The sequence below is a fragment of the Galleria mellonella genome, unplaced genomic scaffold, assembly GCF_026898425.1.
Source record: "Galleria mellonella isolate WM207_F2 unplaced genomic scaffold, CSIRO_AGI_GalMel_v1 utg87, whole genome shotgun sequence".
NCBI lineage: Eukaryota > Metazoa > Arthropoda > Insecta > Lepidoptera > Pyralidae > Galleria > Galleria mellonella.
Genome location: NW_026442166.1, coordinates 417,658 through 431,841, shown reverse-complemented (window position 1 = coordinate 431,841; position 14,184 = coordinate 417,658). Strand labels below are relative to the sequence as shown.

The window sequence follows — 14,184 nt, the reverse complement described above, 5'->3', positions numbered from 1 at the left end:
AGTATACTGTCCATGGTACTGCTCACGTCTATAGGCGACGGTTACCACTTTCTATCAGGTGGACCGTCAGTTTGTTTGCCATTCTAAGTTGTATAAAAAAAATATGTTAAATTTCTACCACAGCCCATGAACACTTGCAATATTAGAGCCGTCGCTCTCGCGGTCCTGACCCCTTTTACACGAGACTTCTGAATTATAATATATATACATTATTTTCACTGACATAAATTCAATTTTTAAAGGCTAAATAAAAAAAAAATGTTTTTTTGGAGTTTTAAATAAAAGATATGCCATTGCTATTTATGACCTAAGAAGTGTTAAAACTGTAGTTTTCAAGTGTTATATACAAAGATAGAGATATCATAGTATATAGCATATTTTTTATGCAACTTAGAATGGCATACAAGCTGACGGCCCGCCTGATGGAAAGTGGTAACCGTCGCCTATAGACATGAGCAGTACCGTGGACATAACAGAGTATACTGTTTAGCGTACCATATGTTCGATTTCCAGCCTATAAAAATATATAATAGTGTTGTGGGTGACCATGGGCGGCGGTAGTCACTCACCATCAGGTGAGCCGCATGCTCGTGTGCCCCCTGTGTTGTAAAAAAAAAATTCATTACAGACCAAAAATCTTAAAACGTCCCATCGAGCCGCGAGCTGACGAAGACAATTTGTCGGTTCTGCTCGACTCGCTGGGTGCCGGCCTGGTGATTAAAGTCTTCGGCTCTTTGCTGCTCGAGCGGAAGGTCATCGTCATCAGTGATCAGCTCAGGTGAGTTTCTCCGTGTAGTGTAGAATACTATAGTTATTTCCACACGCGCAAAAATTCTATTTTTTTTAATTTATTTGTTCTTTTGGGTGAGCATTACAGTACGCTCGCCCAGGAGAGCATCAGCACTATAACAAATACTTTATAACTACAAATAACAATACGAATTGACACTATATCACTATAATAGAAAAAAACATTTAATTTTTTTATTATATAAACACAAATATTGTATTTTATTTAAATTTAAATAATCTTTATACTTCAAAAAGACTTGTTTACAAGCACTTTTAAATCATCAGTTTTTTTTAATCTCTTTATATATATATATATATATATATATATATATATATATATATATATATATATATATATATATATATATATATATATATATATATATATATATATATATATATATATATATATAAGAGATTTTTTTTTATTTTATACCAAAATCAGTGTCTTAAAAAATAACTAGCTAAGTCTCTTAAACATTATAACGATGTTTCTATAAAAACAAAAATTTTGATTCATATGAAGGGTAGGCAATAATGATGAATGTCCTTTGTCTTTTGTTTTATATAATTGAGTTTTAAATTTTTAAACCCATATATAAAAAACTCAAACATAAAGATAATTAAATTTTGATATATAAAAATTAAATAACATGTATCAAAGCATTATTTATTTGGAAAATTAATAATTCAAAATATTATAAACTAATTAAAAATAATGTTAATCAAAAGTAAGTCTTTAAAATATAAATATAATGTATAATAGTATGATATAAATAAATAGTAAAATGACTGTTTTATATACGTGCCTGTACTTATATGCAACATGAGGAAGTTCATCGATATTAACGTCATCCATTCAGGCCTACAGAACTTTTTTAGGAACTGCAGGTCGTTATATTTTGCTGTTGAAAAAGTTTGTTATTATAAGACGACAAACCATTAATTTGAATTTGGTCATTAACTGCCTTCATAACTGCAAAAGAAGGATTTCTGGTGGATTTTAGACGGAGACGCAACACGTTACACACAAGATCCCATGGACTATTATTGAAATATCTCTCAAGAAACATGATATCCTTCTGGACTCGAGATTCACGCACCGGTCTATGAGGAAAAGGACAAGTTTTTTTGTAAACATTTCATGATAATCAGTCCACTAAATGCTTCTTGTTTTATAATTTAGATGTTTTAAGAATTTTTCTGAATGTTTTCTGTCTGCTTATAAATTATATAGTTTGGGTTCCATATTATCAGCTGTTCAATACTCTAAAACGCCTTTTGATAGATAAAGAGTTTTTTACAATCACACTCCGAAAATGGTCTGACACCTGAAATATAACTGTGACTAATTTTTGTATCGCCTTATAAGAAATCGAATGAATATGTAGTGTAGCAGTAAAGATGGTATAATTTTTATTTTGACCACCACACGAGTTTTTTTATTAGAAAATTAATAAGAAGACTTATTTAACTCCATTTTGTTTTATGAAATGAAACAGATGAGAGGCTACATTCTGATTGAGATTTTTTGTTTGTCTCATCGTAAGCGAAAAAATAAGATGAAGAATTTACAATCAAGACTATTATGAATATTAAACATAAAATAACTCAAAAACTGCCTTTTATAATATACATCGTTTGTAGTTATATTCGGTACAGAAAGATTTTTTGAAAAATCCATTGCAATCGCTACTGTTGTAACATCTTGCCTAGCTGTCAAACGAGCTTTTCCAAGCTTTTTTTATCATAAAAGACTTCAAAATCTTTTTGTGTGACTAAATTTTCTATTATCAATATCTCGCATGACGTCATGAACAAAATTAGTGATTTTTCTTTCCCATTGTTGAGAAGAGGAGCAATCTTAATTGATGATGAACTGTTTTTTCTCAGTTTTTCATCAAACAAGTCGAACATGTATCCACCCTTCTCTATAACCGAATGATATTTGAAATTTTATGAACTGAAAAAGCCATTTTCCAAATTTTAGGCATATAACCATCTTTAAGTTTATTAAAAATGTAAGATTGTTTTTGCATTTAATAAAAAATATTGTGAATTTTAGAACAAGTTTGAATCATCCGACAGATATATTTTTTAAAGACTCTCGATAGTAAATTATAATGTGCCTTTCTTGCGTTATTATTTCTATCAGAGTGTTGAAAATTTTTGTCGAAAAAATCATTGAAAGCTTATAATCAATAGTTTGTTTAGATCACCATAGCTTTTTTAACATAATTGCCTTTGTTCTATCTTTTTGGACAACGCCAAAAAGTTTTGGTGATTTCTTTTAAGATTTATTGAAGTCTTCTTCCATGATACCATATAAGGATATAAAAGCTTTTTTGCCTACACACCGGTAAATGTAACATCATCAACAGATCATACGAATTTTTTAAGTTACGATGACTTTAGATTTTGTTTAATCAGCATTTATTAACGGTTTATTATACCAGATAGGATATTAGATACGATTATAAGCCCAGGAACATAGATAATTATCTTGATCGTAAAATGTTCGCAAAACTATTAAATTGTCTTAATATTCTTGCTCTCTGCTACTTCATTTATCATTTTAAAACATTTAAAACGATTACACTTTTATCATTACACCATTTTCATGCCCTAATAGAGTCATTATAGATGTTTCTATTAAAACATAATAAATTCTTCCATATATAAGTTTTCTTTCAATTGTATTCAAAATAATACATTTCGTATATAATCAATCATATATACAAATCATCAGTATTTAACTCTCTTTATATATATACGACCTTGCAGAATGCAAGATGCACAAATTATTTGAAATAAACAAATTATTTCTATAATAATAATAATAATTTATTTATTTGCCAGATTTGATAATAATGGTCAAATATAATAGATCTACACATTTCGATCTAGATGGACATTTATCATTATAATTTAGTGAATACCTGTGACGTATATTCTAGCCGTGTAATCAAAATATTAAAAACATATTTATCTAGTGGTAGCAGCAAACAGATACTGCTAAGTTCAAAGAAGATTTAATACATACATTGTCAAGTAATATAATGGCAAATGTCATACAATACAATTTAAACATTTTTACATTCATCATTATTTTAAAAAGTGGACCCTTCATATATAAGTAACTTATACAATTGAAATCAAAATACATACATATCGTATATAATATTATATATTTATATACATTATATCATCAGTTTTTTGTTGAAATCTCTTTATATATATACAGTTAACTATGTATGATCTCAAACGTTATTCATATTCGGTTTTGTATTATTTGAAATAAACAAATTATTTCTACTGAAACATTATAAAATTATTTGTTAAATGCAAAACAAATTGTCCTAACCCTCCCTACTTATGAGAGATCTAAAAATAAGTAGAGTACATTTTAATGGCATTAACGCGTTCTCAAAGATAATTATGTGTGCCACTTTCACCAGAGGGAGACTTTGTAAAAAAGTCGTTTGCTTGGGCACCTCTGTTCCATTCGTGTTTCTACCGTGAAACAATTTTGTTTGCATGGCTGTGTTTCGGTTCGGTTTCAAAGGTAGGATATGGCAGTGAATTTACAGGGTACAGAGGAATAACACCTGAGTCCTCAGGAATGGCAACGCATGGGGGGTATCATGGGCGAAACAGTATACTCTGTTATGTCCATAGTACTGCTCATGTCTATAGGCGACGTTTACCACTTTCAATCAGGAGGGCCGTCAGCTTGTTTGCAATTCTAAATTGTATAAAAAAATACTTTCACCCAGTCTAATATTAATATCATAATCTAATATAAAATCATGTGGAGGTACTTTATGTTATTTAGTTTACATATTGTTACGATGTTACCACACTGTATCGGCAGCGTGCTGTCGTCATGCATGGAGGCGCTGCAGTGGTCGCTGTACCCGCTGGTGTGGCAGCAGCCGCTCATCTCGTGCATCCCGTCCGCCATACAGCGGGACGTGCTCGAAGCCCCCTTACCGATCCTTGCTGGGATGCTCACCTGCAAACCGACAGACACCACCATACATGAGGTATGGCTTAATGGATTACAATGGAATCATACCTTCGCGTGGGTGTGAGGTACCAATGACAGAATAGCTAGTGGGGTTTGTGCATAAATTTAAATGAAAAAACTTGTATGGAAATATAAGTAGTCACTTACCAACAGGTGAGCCGCATGCTCGTTTCCTCCCTGTGTTATAAATTAAAAAAAAAATTAGAAATATCTGCAAAAGGAGCAAGTAAGCTTTAGATACATAGACACGGAAATATAGGTACAAACGAATCTATCAATAGAATCGCTGGAAGGCGCTCACATGAGAAAGAGTAAGCACACGTTGTCGTCTTATTCTATCTGATGGACTCGCCAGTGATAACGATTCTCTCGATTGATTAATTTGTACTAGGGGGAAGGGTAGTAGGGACCTGACACAATTTTTTAACAAGACCAATAGGCATACACTGGCGGGGCACCAGAGAGGGATGATAGATGAATAATGAAAAAGCAGGTCAGTTAGCCCATCGTGATGAATGCATTTGGAATTCAGCACGATGGTTTATTTTATTTTATTGGCACATAAAACAGATCACAACCATAAAAAACTTAAGGTTTCAAGGGGGAATCGCGTGAAGGTCGACCTGACAGGGTATATTGCTAGCAATGGAACTGGTAACCTGAATTACCAACAATCCTTTCCCCTCACCTGACAAAAATTGTCGATGTCAACAATAACATAATAATATAAATATTAGTACAAAGGTTTATATTTATTTCTGATTGCGTCAAACAAAACTAGGTTACCAGTTTCGATCACGTGGGCTCTTGTTTGTTTTGTGGGATATTGTTTGTTACCCTTAATGACCCTTTTCCCTTGGCTCTGTCATGTTAAATCAAAAAATGGCCAGAAACTATTCTAGCTAGGATTAAATACGTGAGCATGTTCACTATAAATTATAACTATTGCAGGGTATGCTGATAGACCTGAGGCACCCGTCCAAAGTGCTTCACTGTCAGGGCGACGAGTCCACCATACTGCCCACCGCCAGTTACAAGACATTGAAGACGGCTCTGCAGGTGAGCACACAGCGTGTCTGATCATGAGAGGCCATCCAGATCTCTCTCAGTACTTACGTCTATCTAATTGTAGAATAGATTAGAATACTTGGTTTGCTTTTAATAGGTAATAACAAAGTTCTTATTGAATAATTAAACAGTTCCATATTCAGCTAATTTGTCGTGTATCAGTCTAGGCATAGAATAGGCTACCCCTTCCTTTACCGTGGGTGTCGTAAGAGGCGACTAAGTAGGGCGAGGGATGGGCAGCAGCGTCCCTCTTAAAATACCTCTAAAAAAATAACGGGCAAAACTCCCCTTAATGGGGAAAGTTTATGTTCAACAGTGGACATTTAACGGCTGAAATAATAATAATAAAAAATTATAATATTTAGCTAATATTAATCGTGCAAATAATAACTTCACTGTTGGACATAGCGTCCCCCATAAGAGGGTTTTGCCATGTTTTAGTTGCTACGTTCGTCAGGCAAGTTGGAAATAGCAGGTTTTGGTGATGTTTTATGAATGACGCTCTTGCCCATCCCTCGACTATTCCCTTAGTCGCCTGTTACGACATCCACGGGAAAGGAAGGGGTTTCTACACAATAGGAGCCACAGACAGCCCTCTATGTCGAGGCTGTTTCGACGTCAAAGAAACGGCTGCTCACGTAATCCTGGAATGTGAGGCTGTGGCCCATCAATGTTTAGAAATCCTCGAAACGGTGAGGTCGCTCCGTGAGGCCTGTAAAGAACCCAGGAAGCTTCTGTGCTTCTGGGCGGAGCTAGGTTGGCTGTACTAGCCACGACTCATACGCACAACGGCCCAAATGAGAGGCTAAGCGCGGAAAATAGTCTTTCTCACATTCACAATCACAAGGACCACCTGAAAAACTAATTCATAATATTAATATTTATTTTCAGATGGAGTCTTTGAAATACAAGGATCGCTCGGAGGACTCGAAAACCCGTAACGTGATGATATCGGAAGCGTTTCTCCGGTTCTTTGTGGACATCCTCGGCGACTTCTGGCGGTTCTTCGCCGAGGGAGAGGTGAAAGACGGCGCCCTGGGGAAGGGGGGAGTTGTGTTCGACGTGAGTTACTGATAATTTATCGCTCATAATGGAAGTAGAAGAAAAGTTTATACAAAAGAAGTCTGCTTGGGTGTCTCTATCTAACTCATGTTTCTGAAGTATGTATGTAAATTAAAGTCGTGTAGATCTCGATTCAAAACGGCATGGCATTCTTTTCCCGTGGGTGTCATAAGAGGTGACTAAGAGAACTTATGGTCAAGGAATGGGCAGCAGCGTCTCTCTTAAAACATCACCAAAGACCTGAGTGTGGTTACTATACCGCCTACCAAGCGTGGTAACTACTGGCAAAACTGCCCTTGTGGGGAAGGTCTGTGTTCAAGCAGTGGTCAATTAACGGCTAATATAATAAAATAATTGTAAGTAATTTATATATATATTTTTTTTATTCCAGAAAGAGGCGTTCACAAAGAGCGCGACGTCGAAACAAAACCAGTACTTCCTCGAGTGGTTCACGGAGACGGCCATGTTTAACCATTTCATACAGAACATGGCGACGTGTCACCGCCGCCGCGCGTCCTCCGCGTCATCGACCACCGTCGACGAGGGCTTCGTCGACGCCCCACTGCCCAACTTTTACCAACTATTCGAGGAACGCGTCCGCAACAGAAGCAAAAGTGACTCTCACAAGAATTCCGAAAGTAAAAACTATAGAAGTGCTGTGAATAAAAAAGTGAAGTTATTAAAAAGTAAATTAAGAGACTTGATTACATAAAAAGACGTGTTGAAGTGTAATTTATTGGCTATGTCTACATTATGGTAATATTTTTTTTTAAACTGACTGTCAAAATGAAGTCTCGATTCAAATGTATTTTTTGTGTATCACTCTGTATCTTTCAATCGATTTTTGAAAATATATGCAGTAATAGTCCAGTTTTTTTACAACACGGGAATGGACTCTTTCGATTAAAAAAGAATCATTAGTATTGGTTCCCTATTGGCCAATATTTTATATGTAGAACAAATACAAAAACAATACAGTTGATTTAAACTTCTTTTTACGGTTGTTTGAAAATGTAATGCTTTAAGTATAAACTATGTTCAGTTTAAATAAAAAATGTGTATGTTTACGACTGTAATCCTTAATGGGGTAGTCAGATAATCGGAGCTTATTCGAATACGTTGAGACAGGGGGTTTATGGTTTTTTCTTGCCATATAATGTCCTCTTGGAAAAATTTTATGTTAATGATTGTTTTTCACTATCAGAATGTTAGTCAGGAATTTAAATGGACTTTTTAGTGATATATAAACTGATGACCTTTTTGAGTTGACAATATTGACATTTTGGAATTAGAAAATTCAATTTTTTTCTAATTTCTTTTTATGGAATAAAGTAAACTGTACAATAATGGAGTTAGATTTTCCAGACAAATATTCTATCATGACTTATGACCACCGCAAATACTTTTTTATACAGCTAACTACATTCATGACAACATAGCAAACGTTATAAAGTAACCTGTGTCCAGTGTTAATCGTTAATATTTTTTAATTAATAAATACAAAATTTTACTACTACTAAGGTAACTAAATATGTTAAAGTAAAGAGTAATCTTAGGTCTTCATATCAATTCACAATAATTTTGATGTAAAAATTATTTCTCTATGTAACATAGAAAAGGAGATATGTAAGGTTGGAAAAGATTTATACAACTATTTTGTATACGTTGGTATTTATTGTTGGTAAACCGTCGTTATGTCCTTCACCAAATATTACATACTAGTTTTACTCTGTGGCTTCACTCTTGGTCGTATTGTGATGTTGCCTATAATCTTCCTCTACAAATAAGCTATCAAATGCAAATAGAATTTATAAAATCCGACTGTTAGTTCTAGAGATTAATGTTTTTAAACAAATAAATGGATATTCGTGTTTTTACCGTGATGCAGTTGTGTTTGCATCCCTGTATTTCGGTTTAAAGGGTGCGATATGGTAGTGAATTTACAGGGTACAGAGGAATAACACCTGAGTCCTCAGGAACGACAACGCATGGGGGGTATCAGGGGCGAAACAGTATACTCTGTTATGTCCATGGTACTGCTCATGTGTATAGGCGACGGTTACCACTTTCCATCAGGTGGACCATCAGCTTGTTTGCCATTCTAAGTTGTATAAAGAACACTTCAACTCTTTATTACATATGTCTAATTTTTTAAACATTATTTAATGTGCACCAATAAACAAGCAAAGGTACTCACATTTATAATAAAAAGGACATTTGTCAAATGATTTGGTTTTCCATTCGTTGTAAGTTTAAAGAACCTTTTCAAGCATCGGAATGTTCTAATTGTTTATTAAAGCAATTTTGTGTATATATATACACACACTACATATATCTATATGGCAATCTATAAGAGAGATATGTATGTTTAGTAGTGGACAGATAATGGCTGAGTTAATGCTGATAATGGCCGAGTTAATGCTGATAATGACCGAGTTAATGCTGATAATGGCTGATGATACTACATATCATTGTAAACTGCATTTATTTGTATCCATTTTCTTTTCTTTCTCTCTTTGCTTAAGATTTGATATTTATTGTTTATTTGGTCATTTATAAATGAATAGCAATTTTTTAAGGATGGGGATATTGTTACGAGGTTGTCGACCAGTTCATAATATTAAAAAAAAAAAACTATGTTTAGTTTAGATATCTCATGCTTTAATACAAACAATTTTTTATTAATGTAAATTGTCAATGAAATACTTTGTGGATATTATTTTTTAATTAATAGATTTCTTGTATTATTGAATCTCTGAATTTTAATTTAATTGTAATAGGAATGAATTAGTTTTATAATATTGTATCTGTATTTTGCCTCTCTTCCATTCCATTGATTTCTTGTATGATAAATAAATGAAGTTGTATGTGTGTAGCGTGACTTTGAAGTTATTCGTTATATTGAATCACTAAGTTCTTTACAGGGTAGGCAGAGAGAAGCGAAGTGATAGTTTTGGCAATCGGTATTTTAAACTGAAAATATAAAATTTGGAATACAATTACGTAGCAGATGATGCGGCGATCCACACATTGTCTGTTTATTCATAAAAACATAAAATTTTTCATAAACCTATTTTAGTTATTGATCTGTTTTGTCTCTTTTTTTTGCACTAAACTCGCCCTGCCGGCCTTCTGACTATGGCGAGTAATTTTTAATTATTGTAATTTTTTTTATTATGTACTATGTTAAAGTAGTTTTGAAGTAGTTAACAATATAATGTAAATGTAAAGAGACATTATTAAATCAACTCTAAGACAGTTGACACATGTCCCAACAGTAGTAGAAATAAAAAATCTAATAATTGATTGAACGTTTTAGATTTTTTATTAATTTCATTTATTTATTTATTTTATTTAATTGTACACACCAGTTATTTATAAGAATGTGACAGAGGTAATCAAATGTACAAAGACGATTAAGTAGTGTTTGAAAGAGACTGTAGTACAATAAATGCAAGAACAAATATACAAATACAGGATTTGTCGGTTAAATTCGACTGCGACGTTACAAGCGTTTGTTGGAGAAATCCGCTTCGAGCCCTTAAAAGATGGATGACGATGTTAAAACTTAATAGACGCTCTTGAATTCCATAATTTATTTATATAAACTCATACATATCATTTTATTGCCTATTGCTATCTAAACATTTGTTAAGTCCGGTAGCCATTTTGCTGTTTTAGTAAAGGGAGTTCTGTTTGTACATGTGATATAGTTAGTGTTAATTATTTGTTGTATATTCCTTCGATTATTCTAATAATAAAATCGTTTACAATAAAGTAGTTATTTGATTTGACGCATATAAAGTTTTATTAACTGCGTTGAAATTAATCTCTAATCAGAGGGGCTGAAAAACTAAAGTTCTTTGCGTAAGTGATAAAAAAAGAATATAAAAATATAAAAAAAGAATCAAAACACTTCATGACACTTCATAAATATCAACAGATTGTCTACGATTAAAAAGGTACGTCCTTCCAAAATCTAAAGAGTTAAAATTGTCTAAGTAAAAATATTTTCAAAGTTTTGACCAATGCTCTTATGGACATTAGCATCGCTACTGATGACGTCTTCTCACAAACATAAACAGAGCACCACTTCTGTATTAAAGTAAAAATTTGGAGATGCGTGCCACGTTAAAGTAGTCAATCTATACCTAATTAATTTCTTGAAAGCTCGAGCAAAATGTTAACAAAACCAAAACAGGATACCTAACGGATTACATTACGTTCATTATCTATGCTAAAAAATTAACAAAAGAAAAAAAAGCTATGTTCCCGCCAAAAATATTACCGATATTTATATATCATATTAAACAATGCCCCTTTTTTCTATCATATTACAGTATGTAAATTTGGTTTAAAAATGTAATTTCTAAATATGTTAAACAGATTTTAATAATGAATAAAAGTGTTTTTTTTTTTTTATATGTTTGTTCCGTTGTCGAACAGGCTAAGGTCGGAGACCATGCTGCCTAGTCTTGAATATCTAAAAATGTTTAGTCCGATAGTCATCACTTCACTTTAAAATCGATTTAAAAAAAATACTTTTTTGATGCTTAAGGACAACTACGCATACAGCCAAATCTTGAAGTAATTAGTGCTTAGCATAACTGAAATACTGTTATAGAACATTCGAAAATTGTTAATGTTTTTTTTAATAATGTAATTATTTGTTAGTCCTATAATGAAATGTAATATATATAAGTAATATAGTGTGTTTGTACTCTAAGTAGGTCCTATATAAAAATTCCATAATAGTATATTATTCAAATAAAATCAAGTGCCTGTATCTCTTAGAAACAAGTTATAAAAAAGTAAAGCAATACATTAAAAATTGTCTTTTTATTTTTAACTACCTATGTGTACCCAAATTGTAAAGGATATTTTTTTTTTATAAACAAAACTGCCTCTCATACAACAAAGGCTTGAAACAATATTCTGTTTTGTTTCACCGATTTTAATTAATCCCAAGTAAATAAATTTCGTTCAAATAATAACATATTTTTTTATTCAAGTAAATTTAACTATAAACATTTTTAAACAGTTATTTTTATAACTACCTCCCAATAAGGAATGCAGTTTCAGCCGAGAAGAATGGGCAAAGAAACACTGCTGTTACTTTTTTAAATACATATTATTCAACAATTCCTCGTTATGATAGCAAACAGACTTCAAATCTAAAAACATATTTCATTTTATTTATTTCAAGCTTCTTCAGCAATTATTTACAAAAACATCAGTTTTTTAGATGACTATTATTACGGTATTGTTTTTTAAGGTTTCTCAGCCATTCGCTATACACGAAATCAATATTTTTTTATACCACTGAAATGGCAAACACACTTACAGCCCACCTGATGATAAGCAGTTACCGTAACCTATGAACGTCTGCAATACCAGGGGCATTACGCGCGCGTTAGATATTTATTTTAAATTATATTAATTTTCTTAAACATTTTGTGTCAAAATGTGTACCTACATTTATTAATAAAATCAGACTAACTACTTTAAATATAATAAAACGTTAAAATTGGTATTATACCAAATTTGGTAATAAATTATTCTTGTAAGGTATATAGAACACTAATTTATATTTTAATTAATTTTATAATTATTTATTGTCATGATATTTGAATAAAAAGTAATGAAATTGTAAGAACACGTGGTCTCGCTGACTTGTTCATTCGAATTCGGCCCTGTAGATATAAAAGATTGTTATTTGGGTGGGGAGACATTTCTTGTTCAACTGTTGAACAGAGCAGAGCTCCCTGCCGTATCAAGAGTGAACAAGTATAGTGAACCACGTGGTCATTATATAAAATATATCACAATTATTGCTAATATAAGTCCTAAAGAAGCTGTATTTAAATAAGTGTCAATGGACTAACAGAAGTTGGGTATTTATGTTATATTATTTGTTATATCTCATATACAAAGTAAAATAAGTAAATATATGATTTAATAGTATGATATCTAGATGAAATAAACTAAGTGAACTTGTGCTCTATTTCTATTTATTGCTAAAAGGCTTACAACCTTTATATTGCTAAAGAATATATATCATATACATATATGTAAAGTTAGTGTTACATAGTACCCCACATATCATATTATATATTTATTAAATATTATAAATAATAATACTTACCAAAGTACTTTAAAAAATATGAGAACAAGTCCTTGTCAGACTTACCAGAGGGAGACTTTGTACAAAAGTCGATTGCTTGGGTACCTCTGCCCATTCGTGTTTCAACCGTGAAGCAGTTGTGTTTGCATGGCTGTGTTTCGGTTTGAAGAGTGGGATATGGCGTGAATTTACTGGGTACAGAGGAATAACACCTGAATCCTCAGGAATGGCAACGCATGGGGGGTATCATGGGCGAAACAATATACGCTGTTATGTCCATGGTACTACTCATGTCTATAGGCGTCGGTTATCACTTTCCATCAGGTGGGCCGCCAGCTTGTTTGCCATTCTAAGTTGTATAAAAAAGAAAAAATGTGTCTACAAAATCGGCTATAAGCTGAGAAATAATACGTATACATGAATAATAATAATAGATTTATTTATTTGGCTTTGAGAGTGAACTCCCTGTCAAAATATCTCATGTATACACAGAATACCCTTCGACTCAGTGCAACGACGAGCTATGAGAATTGTCGATGATCCCATGCTTGCAAGCGGTATTGAACCCTTAAGTCTTAGGAGAGATTTTGCCTCACTCTGCGTGTTCTACCGCTTGTACAACGGATTGTGCTCAGAGGAATTATTCAATATGATGCCCACAGCCACTTTCTACTATCGTACGGCTCGCCATCGACAGGGAGCTCACCTTCATACCTTACAGCCAAAATGGTCGCGTACAACGCGGTTTCAGAGATGTTTCCTCCCACGAACACTCAGGTTATGGAATGAGCTCCCTGCCGAGGTTTTCCCAATAGACTACAGCATGAGGTTCTTCAAAAAGGGGGTAAAGAGGTTTTTTCAGGGTCGGCAACGCACACGTAATACCTCTGGTATTGCAGGCGTTCATAGACTACGGTAACCGCTTACCATCAAGTGGGCCGTATGCTTGTTTGCCACCTCAGTGGTATAAAAAAAAAGACCACTATTATTATTATAGTTTGCACAAAAATCTTATGACACCAAGTAAATACGCAGACTTTTAAGTCGTACTTAAACCATCTGTAACTTTAGCTTAACGAAGTGTTACAATTTTTGTGTAGATTTTTTA

General features: G+C 33.0%; 1 protein-coding gene across 2 annotated transcripts in view; it reads left to right on the top strand.

Annotated features, from left to right (window-relative positions):
- The window catches only part of LOC113514445 (DENN domain-containing protein 2A-like), a 30,886-nt gene extending 21,483 nt beyond the window's left edge, over positions 1-9,403 (top strand). For both annotated transcript variants that reach the window (XM_052902060.1, XM_052902059.1), the window contains exons 7-11: positions 629-778; positions 4,667-4,838; positions 5,774-5,881; positions 6,782-6,952; positions 7,344-9,403. In XM_052902060.1, the coding sequence (XP_052758020.1) occupies positions 629-778; positions 4,667-4,838; positions 5,774-5,881; positions 6,782-6,952; positions 7,344-7,664 (922 nt within the window). In that variant the 3' untranslated portion in view covers positions 7,665-9,403. The remainder of the gene's footprint in view (positions 1-628; positions 779-4,666; positions 4,839-5,773; positions 5,882-6,781; positions 6,953-7,343) is intronic.
- Positions 9,404-14,184: the final 4,781 nt, after the last annotated feature.